This window comes from Hyperoodon ampullatus, assembly GCF_949752795.1.
Source record: "Hyperoodon ampullatus genome assembly, chromosome: 7".
In the NCBI taxonomy this organism is placed as follows: Eukaryota; Metazoa; Chordata; class Mammalia; order Artiodactyla; family Ziphiidae; genus Hyperoodon; species Hyperoodon ampullatus.
The window spans coordinates 9,345,473-9,367,822 of NC_136920.1; the positions used below are offsets into that span (position 1 = coordinate 9,345,473).

Here is a 22,350-nt window from a genome sequence, read left to right on the forward strand (position 1 = left end):
AGGCTTCTCCGGCGGTCGCGGCGGCGGCGGGGGCTCCACTCGTCTGCTCAGCCCGCCCGCCAGAGCGCGCGAGCGAGAGACTGCACGCACGCGCGGGGCCTCGCGACGCGCGGTCCTCGCGCTCGCCCGCCGCTGCCAGTTGCGGCTCGCGCCGCCAAAGCCCTAGGTGGGCGTGCCCGGGGAGGGGGCGGGGAGGCCTGGCCCGCGCCCGCCCCACCCAGCGCCGAGGGGCGGGGCTGGGGCCGCGCTCGCGCTTGCGCTCGCGCCCCGGGCGGGCCTGTGGGCGTGCGCGCCCCTCGCTCTTCAGGAGAGGGTTCAGCGATTGGCGCCCTCGGCCGGATCATCTCCTTAAGTTCGCGGCCTGGTGGCAGCCAGCTGTCCCCCCCTCCTCTCTCGCGTCGTCCTTTCCACGGCGGCGGCGGCAGCCGAGCCAGCGGAAACCTCGCTTTTCCGGGGCGCGGCCCCGGACCGGAGGGGACTACCGCGGGAGCGCGCCTCGGCCCTCTCGGGTCTGTGGACCAGAGGCCCAACCCGCTGCCCACCCAAGCCCGCTTTCCGACCTCCGCCCTGGCCCCCGCCCTGCGGCCCCGGGGCTTCTTCGCCGTCACGACCAGCGGAGGGAGCGATGGAGACCCAGCGGCCGACTGGGCGCCTGTGGGCCCGGCAGTTTCCGCCCCGCTTCTCCCCAGTGTGGGCAAGGGCTCAAGGACCTAGAGTTCAGAAGGCCTTTGGCACGGGTGAATCTGAAGTTAAGCCCTGACCCATCTGGAGCCAACCACCTATTTTCTGCCCCTAATGTCCCCCTCCCACAAAGAACCATCACAGTCCCAAGCCATCTCAACCCTCAATTTCTTCTACTTGGGATGTTTTTCTGCTTCGTCACTTACTAAATTTCTAAAATCCTATTCCTCCCGAGGCCTTACTCAACTGCCTCATCCTCCCTGGAGTCACCCACACTCCCGGCTCCAGAAACCATCTCGAAGCCTCCTGCATGCAGGCACCCCAGATGGTGGACTTGGACCAGCATCAGTGGTACGGCAGCAATATGTGACTTCCCTCCCCAGTGCTTGGCAAATGCCTGTTGGAACCATTGGTCCAACGTAGTCTAGCCTGTCAGAAAGACCTCCCAGGACAGGGGGACTAGAACCTGGAAAGCAGCCCCCGCCCACCAAAACCTGGAGACTGGTTGATGAAACCACCCAGGGGCTCACATGGACTCAGGACAACCTATACAGACTTTGAGCTGTGCTCTCTCCCACGTAATGACTTGGACTCTTGGCCGCAAGGTCTATTAGGAAGGCCTGACCTGGCCTACTTCCCAAGCCCACTGTACTTCCTCAGCCCAGCCAGGGCGCTAAGCTGGCTATTTTTAGTCCCCAAGGACACACCAGTAAGGTCAAACCAGACCTGGAGGTCCTTCCCCCAGAGCCTTCCTACAAAAGCAGGCAGTGGTAAAACACACAATCTCAGTGTGGCTTTAGCTTCATCACCAGTCTCAACTGCAACATCTGATCCAAGTGCCTGCCCCCAGCCACTGGAGCAACTTCAGGTTGTAGAAAATGGCTGTTTCCATTCTTTTGCAGGAGGGGACTAAAACAAGATGAAGGAGGACCAGCAGTGTTACATATTCATCTCTTTCCTTGGGAAACAGCTTTATTTACAAAACAGGTCTAAAATAAGAACATGAAATAACAAGCCCCTGGGAAGAGCAGGAGAGCTGGCTCTTGGGGACCCATATGTGAAGAAGTCCAGGTGTCCAGGCAAAGGGCCGAAAGGAGGACCAGGTGTGGGAGGGGACCTAAAATTTGAACTCCTTGTATTTCTTGCTGCCCCCACGGCTGTCCTGGGGCTGAGCTTTCCGTTTCTTTTGCTGTAGGAGAGAAAGAAACAGGTTACAACAGGTTAAACAACCGGCTGATCCCCAAAACAAAGGGTGGGCAGCCTGACAGAGCCACATACGTCTGTGGAAAAAGTACTGAAACTGGAATTCTCAGACTTGGATGAGTTCCCTCCCCTTCCTGTGCCTGTTTCATCATTCTTAAAGAGGGCAGCCCACTGGAGGATTCCTAGGTTCCCAACCCCAAGGAAGCTCAGGGCAGCAGGCACTGACTGCGTCCTCCCTCCTCTCACCACTAGAGGACACCAGCCCACTGAGAAAGGCGGCCCTGGTCCCTGGCTCTCAGGAAGCCAGGCTCCGTTGTGTGCGCCCACCTTCTGCTTGGCCGCGTGCTCGGCCACCATGTCACTGAAGTCTTCCTTCTCCACTTGTGCCTGCTGCTCCCGCACGTGCTCCTCATACTTCTGGGTCATGGCCATGGGATCCAGCTCCAACTCTTCGGGTGCCAGGGCCACTTCCACACCTTGCAGCTCAGGGGCTGGGCCCTTCCGGCTCATAACCTGGAAAAGGAATCAGAGCCTTGTCATCTCCAAAGGGAAGCTCAGAAGCCCTAGCTCCTGCCCCCCTTCCCAGCCCCCAAAAGCGGTATCCTCCAAGTGCTCACCGTGGACATGTCATAGATGTGGGTTGATCCCATCATGGCCCCCCCAACAGTGGCCGTTCTCTTCTCCGGCAACACGGTGAACAGCTGAGGCGTCTCACTTCTGCAAAGGACGAGGGGGTCAAGCCCAAAAAGGAAAGGATAAAAGGGTCTCCAGGAGGGACAGCAAAAGGAGTAAGGGCAGCATCCCCACCGAGCTCCCCAGCGAGGTTCCAAGATACCCAGGGGAAAAATTCTGCCCAAGCTGCCTCTGCAAGTCATGGAGACCCATGGGAGGAAGAAGTGCCACCTATTTCAAGAATGCTACTTGAAATACAACAGCAAATCTACCAATACCAACCCAGACCATGACTTCATCCCCACCCCTCCCCCTGGAAGAGGTGAAAATCTATTCTCACAAAGCAGCCAGAAAGAAAAACCGAATTCACATCCTGTCACTCCTTTGCTCAAAACCCTTTGAGGCTTCTGATCATCGTTTGAATAAACCCAAACTCTTTACCATGACCTATAGGATTCATCATCTGGTCCCGTACTTAATCCCTGCTCACTACAGTCTAGCCCCAATACCCTTCTTTCTTTTTCTTCCTCAAAACTTGAGACTTCTGCTTCTGGATGAGGAGTAATAGGGGCCAGATTGACCCTCCCACTGAAACTATCAAAAAATGGGCAAAATATATGAAACAGTGGTTTTCAAGTCACTGGACACGAAGCAACAAAGGACAGTGATTCCTGAGAGACAGGAAACAAATGAGGTGATTCCTTCAATTGTCCATCCTACTGCACTGAGAGTTTCCAGGCTACAGAATAAAGAGGGGAACTCCTGTAGAGCCCAGAGGACTCTAGGAGTTGAAGGGGTGAAGCTGAAAGTGCAGGGAGACTAAGGCGACTAGAGATCACAGGACAGAGAACTGGAGAAGAGAAAGCAGCACAGAGACTCGAGAACTCAAGAGACCTACAGAGAATCCCCTCAAGTTCTCAGGTGAGTACTGTGTGGGAGGAGACTACCAAGGCCAGGGAAAGAACCACCTGGAAGCATTAGTGGTATCATACGTGCCTGCTCTTCACACGGGACTGGGAATAGTACCGCGTCCCACTAGCCAGACTGAAAAACCTCCTGATTAACAGGATACTGGATAGAGTATAGGGTCTTGTGCCTCACTAGTGAAGAGGACTGAGCACTGCTTCAGTCCTGCCTAATGAACCTGAAAAGCAAGACCTGAAAGAATCAAACTGTTTCCAAGTACCTTAACTGTAACCTTGAACAAAACTAAAGCAGATTTATAGGACTATGAAAGTATTCTGGACCTGACAAGGTACATTTCACAAAGTCTGGCATCCAATCAAAAATTACCAGGCATGCAAAGAAGCATGAAAATACAATCTTCAATGAGGAAAACAATCAATCCACTTAAATCAACACAGAACTGGCACAGATGTTAGCATTAGCAGGCAAGTACATTAAAATGTTACTATAATTGGATTCCGTATGTTCAAAAGTCAAATAAGAGACACAGGAGATATAAAAAGACCCAAATCGTACTTCTAGAGATGAAAACTACACTGGATGGGATTAATGTCAGATTAGAAATAGTGGAAAAAATATTAGCAAACTTGAAGACATAGGAATAGAAAACTTCTAAAATAAAATAAAAAGAGAAATGAGAAATTTTTTAAATGAACAGAGCATCAGTGAGCTGTAGGTCAACTTCAAGAAATCTAATAGATGTATAATTGGAGTTCCCAAAGGAGAGGAGAAAGAGAAGGGAACAGAAAAAAATATTTGGAGAAATAATGGCCAGAATTTTTCCAAAATTAATAAAAACTATAAAGGCACAGATTCCAGATGCTTAACAAACCCCAAGTAAAGAAACACAAAGATGGGACTTCCCTGGCAGTCCAGTGGTTAGGACTTGCCACTTTCACTGCTTTCACTCCTGGCTTTCACAAGGTTGGGGAACTAAGATCCTGCAAGCCATGCAGCATGGCCAGAAAAAGAAGGGAAAAAACCCCACCAAACCATTTTAAAAAAAGAAAGAAATACGAAGAAAACTACAGTAACATGCTGCACTACACTGCATGTCATAATCTGTTCAAAACAGTGATAAAAAGAAAATCTTAAAAGCAGCCAGAGAAAAATGGCACAAATGCACACAGGAACAAAGGAAGGATGATGACAGATTTCCTGTCAGAAATGATGCAAGAAAGAAGACACTGAATCAACATCTTTAAAGTAATGAAAGAAAAAAAAAACACTGTCAACCTAGAATCCTGTATCTTTCAAAAAGGAAGGCTACTACATGGTTATTATTTTTGTTTAAATGGTCAATTATCTTTTAGAGAGATTTAAATAATAAGAATTGTCTATTATCATCTCCAGTGTTCTTTTACTTGCTCCTACAGTTCTTTCTGCCCCAGCTCTCAGCCCAAATACCTCTTCCTCCGTAAGCCTTCCCAAAGGCCTCCCCACCACCCAAATCCCTCTACATCCTATTACTCAGTTTCCTTTGCTACACGTCTTATCCACATCTGAAGTTATCTTGTTCTCTGATCACTTATTTACCTCGCCTGACTTTTTCACTGCAGATGTCCCAGTGCCTAGAGCAGTGCCTGGCACAGAGCTAGTGTTCAATAATTGTTTAAAAAGAAAAAGGCGGGGCGGGGGGGCCGGGAGACAAAAGTCAGCCAGTCCACCTAGAGGCTGAAAATCCTCCCCTCTCAGCCCTCCCTGGTTCCCTCACCCATCCATCGCCTCCTCAATCTTCTTCTTCCTCAGTTCAATGAGTTCAGGGGTCTCCATTCCAGCTGGCACTGATGAGAACCCTCCAGGAGTGATGAGGCCACTGTGAAGAGAGGAACAAGCTCTGGAGTAAAGACAAGGCCCCCAAAGACAGACATACCACTTCAAAGAGGCAGACTCTCTGCTTCCCCCACCTGTCTGCAGGGGTAATGAAGCCTGTCTCATCTGGCTTATCTTCATCACTTTCTTCCTCTTCCTCTTCTTCTGAAGACTCTTCATCAGATGGCTCCAGCTCCCCCCAAGGGGTCCGATCAATCTCTTCTTCCTCAGTCTTGGTCTGAAAGACACCACTCATTCATTCAACAAATGTTTACTATATACCTATTACGTGTCAAGCGGTTATAAACAGAGGGATATGAGAGTAAACAAAAAGACAATAATCCCTACCCACAGAGAGCTCATATGCTAGTGGGGAGCTTGCATTACATCTCAGGAAAACATATGTCCCTTTTTCAGACTTTGAAACTTCAGAACACACAGCTCTCTGCTAATGAAGCTATAAACCAACTATCTCTGAACTTCATGACCTTAACTAAGACCAAGCTTGCCAGCCATGGCCCATACCTGAAATTCAGCAGCATTGGTTCCAAACACATCCCCGTAGAGGGGTTTCCCGGTCTCATCTACTGGGGGTTTGCCCCAGCCACCAGCATGGTACCCAAAGGAACAGCTCTGCAAGACAGGAAAAGCAAGTCAGTTCCACTCCTATGCTCCAAAAGAAACACTGAAGCCCTAAAGAAAAGTCATACTCCAAAGTACTGACTCCAAAGAACTAACACCTGGGAACTCTGGAGATTATGATTTCAGAGAAGAATTAAATCTTATAAAGCATTACAAAGCAAAAGTAGTAAACAACAAAAATCTGGAGGTAATAGGATGGGGAGATGGGAGCAGAACGCATGCTAATAATTTCAGCCTTTGTGGCAGAGTCCATGCTATCTGAAACTGAAACATACACTTTAAAAAACATGACTCCAACTTCTTACTGATTTTTCCTAACTTTGGTAAGCTTTTAGAATCTATTACTCTTAAGGGACAGAAATTTTTATCTGAAGTTTTAACAATTACTTCTTTTTCACTTTAATAAATCTTTCCTTAAAAAATTTTTTTAAATAAAAATAAGTTCAATGCCATTCCTGAGATAAAATTATATCTGTCTATCTCTCTGATAATATCAGAGAGATTATCTGGAAACACATTCACCAGATATTAAATTTGGTTATTTCTGAGTGGTGAAATGTGGGTGATGATGTCTTCATCTTTGTACTTGTCAATTCTGATTGACCACTTTATGACAAGCATCTCAGATTTTTTTTAAAAACAAAAACCATTACTCCTTTAAAAAAAAAAAAAAAAAAAGGACACATGGTAGAATGAGAAAAGGGAAAAGAAAATCATCCTCTAGTTAAAAAGTAGACCCAGGGCTTCCCTGGTGGCGCAGTGGTTGAGAGTCCGCCTGCTGATGCAGGGGACACAGGTTCGTGCCCCGGTCCGGGAAGATCCCACATGCCGCAGAGCAGCTAGGCCCGTGAGCCATGGCCGCTGAGCCTGCGCGTCCGGAGCCTGTGCTCCACAACGGGAGATGCCACAACAGTGAGAGGCCCGTGTACCGCAAAAAAAAAAAGTAGAGCCAGCTAAGAATGAAAGAAAGGACAGTGCTCACCTCGGGGATAGGCGAGTTCAGCCCAGGGATTTTCAGGTTGGGGTACGACGGGGGTGGTCCATATCGCTGCATGGCAATCAGCCACGGGGGAGGGACCTTGTGGGCATTCTGCAGGAAAAAGAGGACAGGATACCATCTGCCCAACCCTATCCCTTTGTCTCTCTCCTGCCCCAATTCCCAACCCCTTCTCTGCTTTCCCAGTCAGATAACTGGCACTCACTGGTCCTACTGGCATCCCCAAGGAAATCCTCAGCTCATCAGACAGATCTCCTGGCTTCTTCTCCTTCAGTCGTGTCTCAAACTCCTTCCCCTGAGGAAAAAGCCAAGCATGCTGTATTGTGGACACCAGACACACGCTGGGAGGTCAATTGCAAGAGGACATGAGAACAAAGACGAGATGTCCGAATCCACATCAGACACAAAGTCCCACTGAGGGCTACCCAGTTCCCACTCTGATTCTCATCACTTCTTTCCCTGGCTAGAGTAGGGAAAGGAATAAAGGCCAGGAAGTAGGGAGAAAGGCAAGACTCCCAGTGCAGTCACTAACCCACTATGAGAACGTGGCCAAATCTAAGGACAGGCTTTCTCATCTGCTAAATGAGGACGTTCGAGAAGATGATCTCCAAGGTCCTTCCACTTCAAAAATTGCATGGTATCATGGTGATTAATTATTTCAAGCATCAGAAAAAAAAAATACTTTTCTCCTACCCTCAATACTAAACGTTTCCTAAAAGCATCTGCCCTTGGCCCCTCTGTTCCTGAACCACCCACAATAAACAGTGATCACCTCAAAGACATAGTCTGCATCTCTCTTTCAGAAAACCACCTCATTCCAAACTCTAAGGCTGAGGAGAGGGGCCCTGTACCCACTTCCAGCTTCCAAACCCCTTTTGACCCAGAGTTACACAGCCATGACCAAAGGCCCAGCCTGGCCTCCCCACCCCCTCCCGGACCTCGTAGTACAGGTCCCCGTGGATGGTCAGCTTTGGCTTGGTCTGCCACTTGAAGAAGGCATCATGCAGTTTCTGGTAGTCAATGTCGATCTTCCCCATCTTGGGCCGAACCTTCTCGCGCATTTTTGACTTCATGGTTTTCTGTTCTTCCTGTGGAGAATGGCAGAAGACACACCATAAAAGGTATTCACCAAGTTCAACTCTTGGCAGGTCTAAATCCCCACTCCCAAAAGAGACAGAGTGAAGCCTCATTTGCCTCATTCCAAAAGTCACCAAAATCCTTCCTGCTCAAGCCCCTCAAAATTACATGATCCACGCTGAACAAAATAGATGTAACATATGAAATCAGCCTCAGCCATCTAGGTCAAATATTTTTTAAGCCATCTGATCAAGAGACTGAGCTCATCAGTTGCCTCTGCAGAGAGCTAGGTGACTAGAATCTAACTGGGAGGCAGTTTTCACCATGCGCTTTGGTACCTCCTGAATTTCTGCACTACATGCAACTATTGCCTAATCAGAGTGTTTAATTAAAAATTTTAAATTCAAGAAGTTACACAACCACCATACATTTCTAGCCACAAGTACATCAGGTTCACACAGGGGGCAGAGAACTACAGACACAGCAACCTGCAGAGGGAAGAGTCACCGTATGCAAATGAGAGCCGGCAACGTGCAGGCAGGGGGACAAGGAGACAAAGGGGCAAACCGAACCGCACAGAACCGGAAGTCTCAGCGGGGGCAAGAGAGCGAGCTCTGAGCATACAGGTGAGGTCTGCCTTTCATGAGATGTCCTTCCCCTCCTGCCCTCCCCGCCATGTGTGACATGCAGTGCTGACTTCTAAACTGAAGAATAAATAATCAGACAATTAATGTGTAGGTGGGTTTTGGGAGCCAGCTGCAATTTTGAAGCCGGTTGCTGCTAAGGATGTGGATCCCCCAGGGCAGATCTGAACCCCAGCCAGGCCCTCACCTTCTCCTGCAGGGCCTCCCGCATCTCCTGGATGCCCGTGCGTTTGATGAAGTCGGGTAGCTCGAAGGGGGGCTTCTCAATGCCTCGTTTGCCCTGCAGGTACTTGCGCTTAAAACACCAGTGGCGAGGCACGGGCACAGAATTCCGAGTGGCCTTGAGGTGAACCAAGAGCTTGGGGTCCTGCGCAGTCACGTCATGCATCTCCACAACGTCGGGCCGAGCCACAAGCTGGAAAACACAGCAGCATCCCTCTGGAAAGCCTGAACTTCTCAATCTAAAGCTTGCTTGCTTTCTCTTCCTCCAAGGGCCCGTCCTGGGCCTCCTTCAAAGCCCTCCTCCCCACCCCAAGAGCAAACCCCCTGTGAGGTTCTGGGAGCTCCTCGTGTGCTCTCCCAGCTGGGCTCCAGGCCCTGATGGAGCGTCTCAGCTCTCACCTGCTTGAGTTCAGCCACAGTGAAGCGATTCATTCGGCGCAGCTTCTTCTTGGACAGCTTGGGGGCTTCTGGCTTCTTTTCCTAGAACAGGACATTTTTTTCTTTTTCTTGGCCTCGCTGCACGGCTTGCAGGATCTTACTTCCCCAACATGGGATCGAACCCGTGCCCCCTGCAGTGGAAGTGTGGAGTCCTAACCACTGGACCACCAGGGAAGTCTCAGAACAATCATCTCTTGTGAGCAGGATTCTGAGGTGTGAATCAGACCGCCCAGCTTACCCTGAAACTAAAGCCACCAAAGGACTTCTCCCCTGCAAGAGTTCACCACGGTCCCTCGCTGGACGCATCTCAGCTACTCGTCCCCAGAGTCCTTGTTTCCCCAACAGGAGAGCGTGGGCCTCACCTGTTCGTCATCACTGGTGTCGTCGTCGCTGTCCTTGTGCTCCTCCTCAAAGCCCTTCTTCTTGGGGGCCGCAGAGTTCTCCAGTTTGTCAAGTTTCTCTGGCTCCTTCTCTTTCTCCTTCTTCACGTCATCAGTGAGCTGAGGAGGCAGACAGCATGGAAACCCCAGCCCTGGGCCCCTCCCCGGTTCCTGAACCTGGCACTGAAGAGGTGCCCTCCTCACCCCGCCTGCCCCGTCCCTGCCCCGTCCCTGCCCCGCGCTGCCGGCTCTGCCCCTGCCGGGTGCGCTCCTCCTCGTACCTTGAAAGCCTCAAAAATCCTCTTGAAGAAGATGAAGTTGGGCTCGTAAATTTCAGGCTCTTCAGTCACGTACTCAATTTCCACATCAGCTGCTGGGGAGTCAGAGCCACGGGAGCGGCTTGACTCTTTGTCTCGGTCCCCAGAGCTCTCAGATGATGCCCCCCGCACCCGCTGGGGCTTTTTCTTCTTCTTTCGGTTCCGGCGCTTCCGGTTTTTCTGCCAAAACGTGGAAAACCAACTGGGTCAGGGAATCCAAGCACCATGCTTGCCTCCCAACCCCTAACCTCACCCCATTTCCCCAAGTGACTGAGAAAAGAGGCCTTGACGTCAGACCACAAAGTTCTACCCCTCTCAAGCTGTGTGCCTCTGAGTACATTACTGCATCTCTCAGAACCTCAGTTATTTCAGCTCTAAAACGGAAGCATGCATCATACCCAGAACTCAAAGGATTTAGTCAATTGAATAAAAAATACCTGTAAGATACTTTGGACAAAGAACTGGCACGAGACAGCAGCTACTGCTTATTGAACACTTAGAATAGGAGTTATTTTAGGGCCCAAACCCTCTCTCTGACATCCCCTCCAGACCCAGCTCCAACCGTTACCTCTTTTTTAGATATGGACACTGTGTCCTCCTCAGTCTCTGACGCCGAGTGGCCCAGGGATGAGCGAGTATCTGTCTCCATTTCCTCTTCCTCTGTAAGGGAGGAAGGAGGCCATCAGTCTCTTCGCGGTAACCCCTCTTTACCAAGAGCCAGTTTCTCTCTCAAATCCTCCTCGGGGGAGGGAGGAGGGAAGCAAACTTGGCTTCAGCTCTGCAGGTTCTGTCCCTGCAGCCCTCGGGACACGGTGACACGCTCACCCTGCTGAGAGTTCATCTCTTCCTGGCGGCTCTCCTTTAGCTGCAGGATCTTTTCCAAAGCCTGGGGGATCTTGGGGCCCACAGAGGGGTCATCCATCTGCCAGAGACAACCCAGGCAGAGGGGGTGATCACGGTGCCCTTTTTCCTCCGACCCCTACCTCTTGTACTCTAAAGCCTGCTGGCCAGGTGTTGGGAACAGCAGATAGGGGACAACACCAACTGAATTCAACCATCCCTCAGCATCCCTCAAAGTGAAGCCCAGAACCCTACCCCAGAAACGTCTCCCAGACCCTACTTCCTGCCCTACCTAAGTATGTTTTAAGTAAATATGGCTCCCCCCACCCCCAGAAGTTCTCCCATCTTCTCTGGAATCCTTCTCAAAAAATCCAGAAACAGTCCCCTTCTAAAACACACTCTCCTGTCCCTCGGAGGAAATCAACAATCTCACCTCTCTGTTCTCATCTCCAGGAGGTGGTGGGGGACCACGAGGCCGAGGAACAGGGGCCCCCATAGGCAGGACAGTGGGAGTGGGACCCACTGGAGCAGCCACTGAGAGGAGAAAAAACAAAATCTCAAGTCAGAAAAGACAAATCACACATTTTAAAAATTACCTTCCTTGGGGCTTCCCTGGCGGCTCAGTGGTTGGGAATCCGCCTGCCAATGCAGGGGACACGGGTCCGAGCCCTGGTCCAGGAAGATCCCACATGCCGCGGAGCAAGTAAGCCTGTGTGCCACAACTACTGAGCCTGTGCACTAGAGCCCGCGAACCACAACTACTGAAGCCCACGTGCCTAGAGCCCGTGCTCCACAACAAAGAGAAACCAACGCAATGAGAAGCTTGCGCACCGCAAAGAAGAGTAGCCCCTGCTCGCCGCAACTAGAGAAAGCCCGTGCACATCAATGAAGGCCCAATGCAGCCAAAAATAAAATTTTTTAAAAAGAATGATTTGAGGGCTTCCCTGGTGGCGCAGTGGTTGAGAGTCCGCCTGCCGATGCAGGGGAAACGGGTTCGTGCCCCGGTCTGGGAAGATCCCACATGCCGCGGAGCGGCTGGGCCCGTGAGCCATGGCCGCTGGGCCTGTGCGTCTGGAGCCTGTGCTCCGCAACGGGAGAGGCCACAACAGTGAGAGGCCCACATACCACAAAAAAAAAAAAAAAAAAAAAAAAAGAATGATTTGAGAAAAAAATTAAAAAATAAAAATTACCTTCCTTGCTTCAAAGTCAGGGTAATGGTTACCCTTGGGAGAGGAGGTGGCTAGAAGGGTGCAGGGCTTCTAGGGTGCTGGTGGTTTTGGTTCTTGGTCCAAGTGCTAGTTGCATGGATGTATTCAGTTTGTGAAAATTCACTGAACTGTACACTTGAGATATGTGCACTTTTTTAACGTGATATATACTGAAGTTAAAAACTGTCATCATCTTCCTTGCCCTTCCCTTCCATTTCCACGGTCTTACCTCGAGGACCCAGAGGAGTGCGAACACCAATTTGGCCCATGTCTTGTGGGGGCCGAGGGACTGGCGTGCCCATCTTGGCAATCTCCTGCTGCCGTTCCTGCTCCAGTAACACAGCTGCCTACGAGAGGGAAGTAGGAGTTGGAGGCACCGCTTTGGAAATCTGTTGGGCAGGCAGCCCCTGGCAAATGCAGCCTTTCAGCCAGGTAACTGGCCCAAGGAGAACTGATTAATCAGGTACCACCCGTGTTCTGACATCCTCGCCACACCCACACTTCCAGGCTATTGATCCAAGTGAAGGAGCCCTCTCACCACAAAAGAAAACCCCTGGAGATGAAACCAATAAAAACCCTGGGAAACTTCTGGTTCCTAACAGAGAATTTAATACTTAATAAACACTACCTTCTGTTTTTTAACAAGATTTTTCTTCCCCAAGAGATTAAGTTATTTCTAAGGAACACTGAATTCTTTTCTTGTACCTACCCCTCAAGGTCTAGCACAATCTGGGCAAAGACAGTACTCTGTAAATACTTCCACATTTGTTGCTGTTAATGCTTATTTTCTAATACTCCTGAGTAACCTATGGGGTAACAACTGATATAATGCATCTCTGTGGCTGAATGTCTCATGTATCATTCCCTGACTCAGAGCCATCACGTTTAAACTAAATCTGATACAAATGACTAAATTAGCCCAGAGTTCTCTCCAATGTACCTCAAATGATATCATGTAAGACTAGTAGGGGTCAGGAAACCTTTTCTGTAATGGGCCAGTCAGTAAACATTTTAGCCTTTTCAGACTGTCTGTACAGACTCTGTTGTGTATTCTCCGTTGTTTTTTTTTTTTTTTAACGATCCTTCAAAAATATAAAAACCATTCTTACATCACAGGCCATACAAAAACAGGCTGTACTCCACAGTTTACCAACCCTTGGGCTACATGAAAGAGAGAATTATTTGGGAGCTACTGGAACTTAGATGAGGATGAGGTAACCTCCATGGAAAACTTTTTTTTTTTTTTTTTTTTTTGTGGCCATACCATGCGGCTTGCAGGATCTTAGTTCCCTCACCAGGGATCAAACCCAGGCCCCCAGCAGTGGAAGCGCAGAGTCCTAACCACTGGACCGCCAGGGAATTCCCTCCATGGAAAACTTGAATGGTACTTCTCGTTTTAGACACTAAGCACTAGAAGTGACAGACAACGAATTGGACCCTGAGGTCAAAGGTTAGGATGAGGGAGGCATTACCCGCTTCTGCTGCTCCAAAAGTTCATGTTCCTTCAGTGAATGATCTCCCTGCTTAAAAAAGAAAACAAGCTCATATCGGCACCAATACCCCACAGGCCAGTCTGCCACAACTCTGCTTCCTGGCATCCTCTTCCAGCCTAGGGCCCAAGTCTTTGGTTCAGACCTTCCCAGAAGTCTTGGCCCCAGGATTCGGCTCTCTCTGAGGCTCCACTCCCCTTTCGGGACCCTGATGGGACCCAGGCTCAGGCTGCCACCTGCCCTACCTGCTTGGCACGCTCCTCCTGCTGCATCAGCAACGCCGCCTGCTGCTGCGCCAGCTTTAGCCGGTCTTCCTCTGACAGCGCCACAGGATCGAGCCCCCGGAGAGGAGGAGGGGGCCCCAGGTTTGGTGGGCGGGGTCCAACTGCCATAGGAAAGCCAAGGCCAAGGCCGGGTGGGGGTGGTGGGGGTGGCGGAGGAGGTTGCAGAGGAGGGAGTCCCATGGGGGGAGGTGGCATGGGGATCCCAGAGAGCTGTGGGGAAAATAAGACCGTTAACTAGGCAGCATTTATCTAACTGCAGACATTTGCTGGGGGAACTGCTATAAGCCAGGTGCTGGGATGTGAAGTCAAATGACGCATAATTCTTGCACTCAGGAAAAGAATACTCTACAGCAATATCAAGGATATCGAGAATACTCTATAGCAATGTTAACTCTGGGGCACCAACTAATGGAAGCTATCAACTCGCTCTCCAGAAAAATATCACGAACACAGACTTTGCATACAATTTCAGGAGACTCAGGGACACCTCAAAAGGCCATCTAAGAACTTCTCATCCCACACATAGAAGTCCCTGGACCCCAAGTCAGAGCCACTGCTCTAAAGAAAGAGAGTCAAATCCTGGATCAGAAAAGACATGGAAGTTGAGCAAAGTTGGAGCCAGTGTGCCCCCAAGGACTCACTAAATATAGAGAGTATGAAATCACATCAGGGAGTAAGCCCTAGTTTCTCACTGAATAACATGGCAACTGTGTGCTGGGAGGGCAGAGAAGAGGGTGATTCCGTTCCACTGGGGGAGGAGTAAGTAACTCAGGCTTCCGGATATTTAAACTGAATCTTAAATGACATGCAGTATTTGGAGGACCTGACACCGAGCAAAGAGGCAAGGATCAGGACCAAGGGAGAACTGAAGAGTTCCCAATTCTGTCATCACAGTACCTCCCTGCCCAATCGGCTAGTTGCATCCCCCCCCCCCGTACATTCCATGTGAGAGGATGGGCTACTGTGAGTAGAAACGGATCTTATCAAGCCGGACAACCTCCTTACCTGAGCTGACATAGGAGGGGGAGCAGCTTTGTCCCCATCTTCACCTCTCAGAACGGGCCGATTCAGGACGATGCCAGTCTGAGAAAGAGAAGGACTCTGAGTCAGCCCAAAAGGGGCTCTTCCACTGAACAACATTCGCTCTGTTCAACAAAATTTACCCAGCGCCTGTCTGCCGGAGCTCGGACTGGGCTCTTAGGAGGACCGATATATCTGAGCAGGCAAGAAGAGGCAAAAAGAGCAAGACCCCACTTGCTGTACCGAGATACGTTAAGAACGAAGACCGAGTTGTGAGGGATCATTAATGCCTCCTCGAAAAGCTCGGCCTACCCTGATGTTCCGCCACCCACACTTACCTGGCGGGTGTAGGTCTGCAGCCGCTCCACCAGCTCCTCGCGACTCCCTGCTGGGCAAAGCACAGGATCAATGGGGTAGGTCAGGCGGAGCAGGCCCAAGTCAGGCCCCCGCGGCCAGCCTCCACCCCCGCCGCCGAGTCTCCGGGGTAACCAGCTCCGCTTCCCCGCAGGCCTGCACTTTCCCGCTCTTGACCTCCCGTGCTCCTCACCCTGGATCGGAGCTCCGATCTCTGCTAATTTGGCCTGAAGCTCCTGGGCAGCCCAGGCACCATAGTGCCCAGGGGGCGGCGGCGGCGGCGGCAGCTGCAACTCTCCTTTAGGGGGCTCGGGATGCTCGGCCGCCATCTTAGCCGCAGGAAGGCGCGCGACCAACCCGGAAGCTCGGGCCAGCCTCCCAGCCCACTCCCGGAACTTCCGGCAGCGTTCGAGGGTTGTTAGTTTCCGATTAGGGCCCACCCCGTGCCGTTCTCCAATGGTCCTAAGCGGCCTGGTCGCGAAGCCTTCTGGGAGTTGTAGTGCGCAGGTCACGGTCTCTGCGGGTCAAAAGCCGGGAGGGGAGGACGGTGGCCGGCCACGGCACCGGGAACACTGGGGGCCGGAGCCGGGACGGGGCTGCGGGGAAAGATGGACCTGCCTGGAGAGCGTGCTTTCAGCGTCTCACCGGCCGCAGCACTGACCTCCCGCCTTGCGGCCCGACTCCCTGGTCGGGCGTGAGAGGCCCGGACGCTTACGTTCCGGGGGGACTCGTTCCCCCGGCGGCCGCGCGCTGTGGGCGCCAAGCGGGAGGTTGCACAGCCGATGCCTGTGATAAAACAGTGTCTGATTGTCTGCCAGCCCACCCCCGGCCCAGGCATGGATGAATGGGCTGAAAGGGGATCGGGGCCGGGAGCGAAGTGGGCCCTCCCGGCTGAGCTCCAGCTGCCGACCTGGGGGAAGGGCCACACTAAAGCCCCTTTTTCCACCTTCCTGGCTGGCTCAAATGTCATCTCCTCTAGGCTGTCTCCCGCCTTTCCTGCCCTGGAGTGCCCATAACACGTCGAAACCTCCACCATTTGTTTTGAATTCTTTCTTGCCCTTTCTCCGCACTTGCAACCCCAAGACAGGAGTTTTTACTGGCTCGCAGTACCTGGCGTTAAGGAGGCGTTCAATAAATTATTACTGGAAAAAAAAGAAAAAAGCAAATGTAACAGTCTTTCTGGCTACAGGATTTGGGTCTTTTTTAGTCTTGAAAATAACTCAGGGGATTCCCTGGCTGTCCAGTGACTAGGACTCAGTGCTTTCACTGCGGGGCCGGGGTTCCACCCCTGGTCAGGGAACTAAGACCGACCCCACAGGCCTCACGGCGCAGCCAAAAAAAATAAATAAAGAAAATAAACTCAGGACCTTTTCTTCCCTCATCCCCACCAGCCTACCATTGCAGCTGACCCTGTCTGCTGCTCCCCTACCCCACCAGCGGCCTGTGCCCCTGAGGGAGGGATGGGCGGGTGCCCCCTGCTTGCCCACCTTCTACTTCTCCCTGTCCTGACCAGTCAATTCAGTTAACCTTCCCCCCTCTGCCACTAGCTGTGAGGTCCCTCTCCCATTCTAGCTCTGCTCTCTCACTGACAGCCAGGCTCCCGTCCTGTGTGAGTGTGTGTGTGTTGGGTGAGAGAGCTGGGAACCTCAGAATGATCTCCCTTCCCCCTGACACCCACATCTTTGAGATCTTCTCTCTAGCATGCTCTATTTCACCAACCACCCCCAACAGAGGAGTAGCTGGGAGCAGGGAAAAAAGAATGGGATGTCAGGTCCAGGGAAGGTGAGATTTAGGAGAGACGAAGAAAAGGACTGGACCAGGAAGGTTGCTCACATCCTAACCCAGGCTAGAAAATTCTCTTTGCTCCCACCCAAACCTGGACCCTTCCCCTTTTCATCACTACCACCATCCCAGTCTCCTGACACTCCCAGAGGAGAAGCCAAACCCAGAAGGGACAGAAGAAAGAACAGCAGTGCCCTCCCCTCCAGCTTGTCAGCCCACTCAGGCAGCACCATTCCTGACCCAAAGGAAGTGTCTTTCTGCTCCCTGTAACTGGAGAGCCACTGCAGGTCATCTGAGGCCAAAAGCCCCAAAGCATGTGTACGTGCTAGGGAAGAGGTTGGGGGTCTCTGAGGCAGGATAAACTAAGGGCCAATGGGTGAGGGTGCAATGTAGCCAGGGCCAGAAAAGGACAGGCCAAGTGGGGCCTCATTTTCTCCCAACAGCCCTGGGACCCAGGCAGGATATGACCCTCCTCCAGTTGTGCGGAAGGGAAGACTGAGGGGCAGAGAGACACTGATGTCCCCAAGGGGCCAAACTGGGACCACGAGCAGTTCTCTTGACTCTGAGAGTCCCCATTCCCTTCTCCTTAACAAGGACCCTCACACGATACCTATCTGTGTGGGTCTAGAATGGAATCCAGTCCCTTCCTTCCCATACCAGGCAAGGTCCCAGCTTTGGGTGGCTACCCCAGCTCCAGGATCCTTGCCATACCAGGCCAAGAAGGCAGGAGAAAGCAGGAGTTCATGAGAACCACATAACTAAATGTGGGGCTGGGGCTCTTGGTGTCTGGTACGACTTTGGGAGCTGCTGCTGCTCGGCTCCCAGGTGGCTGGAGCTAAGGACAAAGAAGGCAGTAGAAAATTCAGGATCCTCACACAGAGTTCACACAGAGCCTTCACATGTATCATCTCTGCAGCCTGAGAACAGCTCCAAGAACAGCTCCCTATTGTAGAGCTGGAAGCATCCAGGCCCAGGAAGTTGCCTCTTGACTCTGGAACTTAAGTTCAAGCCGGGTTGAACTTGGGTTCTCTGATTCCCAGCACACAAGTGCCTAGGCAGGGGTCCCAGGCCCACTACAGTTCTGGCCAAGAGTGAGCGGATCTGGACTCCCGGGTCAGCAGCAGGAGCTGGAAAGGAAAGGGTCCCTAGGGGTGTGAGGACAGATGGGACCAGACGCCCGGCTGGAGGGTATTTCTCTGCTGGAGGTGGAAAGAGGAGAAGGGGGTGGGGGGAAACCATGTAGGTGCTTGTACATGTACCTGTGTCTCTAACTCTCCCAGGGCCTACCCCGCCCAAGGGTGACCAGTGGGGCCCAGAAATGCTCAGCAAAGCCGGAGTATCCAGATACCGTCCAGGCCTCAGTTTCCCCTTCTGTAGAGTGAGGGCAAGCAGCTGGCCACCTGGGTGTCCAGACTCTGCAAGGCTGCTCAGGGAAGATGCCCGCATGCGAAGACGCCACTCGGAAAGTGTTCTCGGGGAGCCTGCGAGTCAGGGCTGCCCCCTCCCCTTCCCACTCCTCTTCCCCTCCCCCTCCCCTGCTCGCCGGCCCCCGCCCCCGCCCCGCCTCCGCCTCCGGTGTGCGATGGGGGGCGGGCGGCGGGCAGAGCCAAGAGCGGCGGAGCTGAGCCGACGCTGCCACCTGATCCCATCCAGGCGCGGAGAGGCGAGCGACCAGCAAGCACTCTGCTCGCAGGGCCCCCAGCGCCCTCGGACCCTCAGCGGATTTCGCGGCCAAGGTTGGGAGGTAGCGGCGACCACCCTCAACCCGGGGCAAAGCAGAGCTCGCTCAGCGTGAGTACTGCAGCGGGACGGCCTGGGGCTGGAGGCGCGGGGGTGGACCGGGCTAGGATGGGGGATGCCGGCTGGGCGGGAGGGTGCCGTGGGGGCCAGTCCCCGAAGAGCATGAGGAGGCGGGCTCTTGGCCCCCTGCAGAGCAGGAGAGGACGCGGGTGAGAGAGCGAACCTGGCCTATCCCTTATGGGGACCAGATCCCAGTGACCGATCCCTGGGGGAGGCTGGGATGCAATTGAGGGAATGGGGGCTGGGAGGGTGGGCAGTAATGATGGAGAGAGGAGGATGAAGGGAATTCAGAGGCAGGGATGACGTGGGGGTGGATGACAGGGAGAGGGGACTGGAGGGGGGGCTGACCTGGCGCAGGCCGGGGGGTGGGGGGGAAGAAAGGAAGGAAAAGTGGAAGGTTGAAAAATATTTGATCTCCTGGGCCACTAATTTGCAGCCCACTCAGCCCTTGGCCCTTTCCTCTTTAGTGCACTGGGCAGTTGCCCTATACAGTGGGCTGTGCCATCCTCAGGTAAGGATAGAGTCTCCAGGTCATCCGACGGTCAGATGCGGGTGGTCCAGGCCAGGATGCCCCCCCCTCCTCCAAAGGCACTAATATCAGCCCTAGAACTTACAGGGAGAGAGCAAAGGGCTTATGTGGGAGTGGGTGGGCATCCAGGCCGGTTTTCAAAGCTTTGGCTAGCTAAACCATTTCTTCTTTGGTTCCCTGGAGAAAGGAAAGCAATTTGCAAAACCAGGCAGCAGCCTGAGGTTGATTGTTCTGACTAAAATTAGCACTGATTTTCTGATGAGGCTGGGCACCCTGACTTGTCTCGGACGACTGAGGGAAACTCTGTCTCCACAGAGAAGGCACAGGGGATGCCAGGGAGTAGTCTGAAACACGTGAGGGGCAGGAGCCAGGGCTGTTGCTCTAAATTCTGGCCCCAGCAGACTGCCGCCCACCCCACACCGCCCCGGAGGTTACAAAGAGAAACCCAGCCCCAGGTGGCCCCCTTCCTGGGTGCCAGTGACCTGACTCCATCTCCAGAATAGGCATCGCGGAGTGAACTTGCCAAGGGAAGGGAGGCCTCCTCCAGTGTCCGAGCAGCACCCTCTCTCGGGACCTGGAATGTTTAGCCTGGCCGAGTGCCCACCCAGAGGAGACAGGGTTACTGCTTTGAAATACCTGAAGGTCTGTCATGGAGAAAAAACTGTTCGTGTGGTGTAGCAGGGCAGCACTAGCAACCATGAGAGTGGAAGGTGGAAGCGGACAAGGAGAGGAGGGTGCCACCAGTGGCAGGCTGATCCCAGCTGTCCCAGAAAGAACTTTTGAACAGCCAAGGCTGCTCAGAAATGGACCAGGCTGTATCTGAAGGCGGTGAGCATCCGGTCATTGACCGGGAACGCGCAGAAGCTGGTACCCACCCACCTTGGAAGGCTGGTGTCCAGGGAATTCTTGTGGTGATGATACCCTGTACCCAGTGGGCCTCAGACTGGGGTCTGGCTGGCTGCCCAGGGCTAAGCCATGGAGGGGAGTGGGATGGAGGGGGCTACCAAGCACCCCATCACCCTTCTCTATATGGCCTGGTTGAAGCATCTCCCAGGGAAAGTCCCACTGCAGCTCTCTCCAGGCTTGACCTCTCCTTGGCTGACCCAGAGTCCACTGAAAAATAGGGTGGTTTCAGTGACTTGAGCAAAGATGGGAATAGACTGGCCCTCCACTTGGCCTCCTTGGGAAACTCCTGCCTGGTCACCAAGTCCTCTAGGCAAGATAAGTGACAGGCAAAGAAGGTGTGCATCCTGAGAGGGCCTTGGCTCTGACTCCCTCCTGCCGGCAAGCCTCACGTGGGCAGCGCCAGCCCTCCTCTGCCCTAGCCATCCTTGAAGACAGAGGGACCTTAGCTTGGTTGCCCTCTGTGGCTGGACCTTTCATACCCCTTGGCTCTGGGAGGATTAAGGCTATCTGCAGGGGTGGAGGAAACCAGGTGATGGGAACTGGAGAGAAGGGAAAGGCGTAACCAGTACACCTTTCCACCCAAACAGGTTTAAATGTAATCCAGGATTAATTGGGGGAAGGGGGGGCTAAAGGAGAAGGATTGGAAGCCAAGTGCAGGGGCCTAGGGGAAGGTCATGGTCAAAAGAGTTTTAACATTACCTCAACCCTCCTGGGACTGAGGTGTCCTAGTTCCACACACATGCACGTGCCCATAAGGTTCCAGGCTCCCCCTCCCCTTTGGAGAGGGGTGTGTGCGAGGATGAAGCCAAACCTGGACCTGGAGACTGAGGCTGCCGAGACAGAGAGCCCACCCTAACTGGGGGGCAGGCATTGCTACTGAAGTTGACTTTCCCCTGGAGCTGCCCTTGAGCCAAGACATTCATGTGGGGACAGGTGACTGGCCAGAAACCAGGCCCTTCTCCTGCCTCTCACTGCTGCCACTCAGCTGGGATAGAGGCCCACCTCTCCTGAAGAGTCTCAGCAGGGCAAGCTCTGTATTCCCCTCCCCCCTCCCTTGGCCAGGCACCTCTCACTGCAATCGTCTGATGAGGTGGCCAGGGTTTCAGGTGTCTGGGGATGGAATCCAGATAGGGTTCCAGGATTTCAAGTCCTCCTTTCTTTCCCTCGTGGATTTATTGGTCTTGGGCCCTCGGGGCTCAGAAGCATGCAGAATTGCCAGAGTCCAGGGCAGGGATGGGGAAATCAGTTCTCTGTAGAAGCAGCACACATACTGTCTGAGGGCATGGACTTTGGACCCAGAAGGAACGGATCTGAATCCAGATTCTGCTAATACCAGCTGCATGACCACGGACAAGTGACATCATCTCTTACAGCCTCAGTTTCCTTGTCTGTGAAATGGGAATAATACCTATGTTAGGCTTGCAGCGAGGATTATATGGGATTAAGTGTGTGGTAGTATAATATGTAGAGAAAGCCTCTTCCTCATGTCAAGAGACTCAAGAAGGTGAAGACCTGGTCAGTGTTTCTGAGGAGCTCAGTGTCTGGGGAGTCAAGACCAACCGCTGGCTGAAGCAATGAGGCAAGGAGCCCTAGAGGAGAGGAAACCCCGAACTGAGACTTCTGTGCCCCGAGCCAAGTGCTGGTGCTAAGGCACATCTACTGGGGAGACAGACACAAATGGCCATGAGACAAAGACAATTAAGGGCAGGCAGAAAAGCAGAGACAGGGCTCAAGGAAGGGAGTGGCTACAGCCTGAAGGGCTGGCCGGACCCCAGAGCGTGTAATTCCACCCAAGACTAAGTTATCTGGAGCAGTGTGGAGATAGGGTCATGGTAACAGGAGGTAGGAATCTGATCTTCCCTGGCCTCTCTGCTCACCCCACCCTTTGCAGCTCTCCTTTGCAGCAGTCCTGTTGGGGCTCGGAGCCCATCTCCTCTGCCTGCTACAAACCTGTTTGCCTCCTTCTCCTGCCAGGCCTCACAGGAACACTGGCCCTGCTACCAGAGCCCCAAGAGCCCCCATGAGTGCCGGCGAAGGGAGTCCTGGATAGTGAGGCCCTGGCTGGTCCAGGGGTGGATACCCCATC

The 22,350-nt window shown here is 52.7% G+C and overlaps 1 protein-coding gene across 1 annotated transcript; it reads right to left on the reverse strand.

Moving 5' to 3' along the window:
* Positions 1–1,635: 1,635 nt before the first annotated feature.
* Positions 1,636–15,576, reverse strand: SF3B2 (splicing factor 3b subunit 2; the record flags this gene model as incomplete). Its single annotated transcript, XM_079709171.1, has 22 exons — positions 1,636–1,870; positions 2,212–2,397; positions 2,502–2,601; positions 5,237–5,338; positions 5,430–5,572; positions 5,860–5,967; positions 6,959–7,066; positions 7,179–7,268; positions 7,912–8,061; positions 8,882–9,109; positions 9,316–9,396; positions 9,717–9,854; positions 10,016–10,231; positions 10,620–10,711; positions 10,877–10,973; positions 11,325–11,425; positions 12,329–12,446; positions 13,572–13,622; positions 13,835–14,083; positions 14,879–14,956; positions 15,232–15,278; positions 15,441–15,576. 22 exons carry the CDS (start codon positions 15,574–15,576, stop codon positions 1,799–1,801), a joined length of 2,691 nt encoding a protein of 896 aa, XP_079565297.1. The 3' UTR covers positions 1,636–1,798.
* Between the last annotated feature and the right edge of the window lie 6,774 nt (positions 15,577–22,350).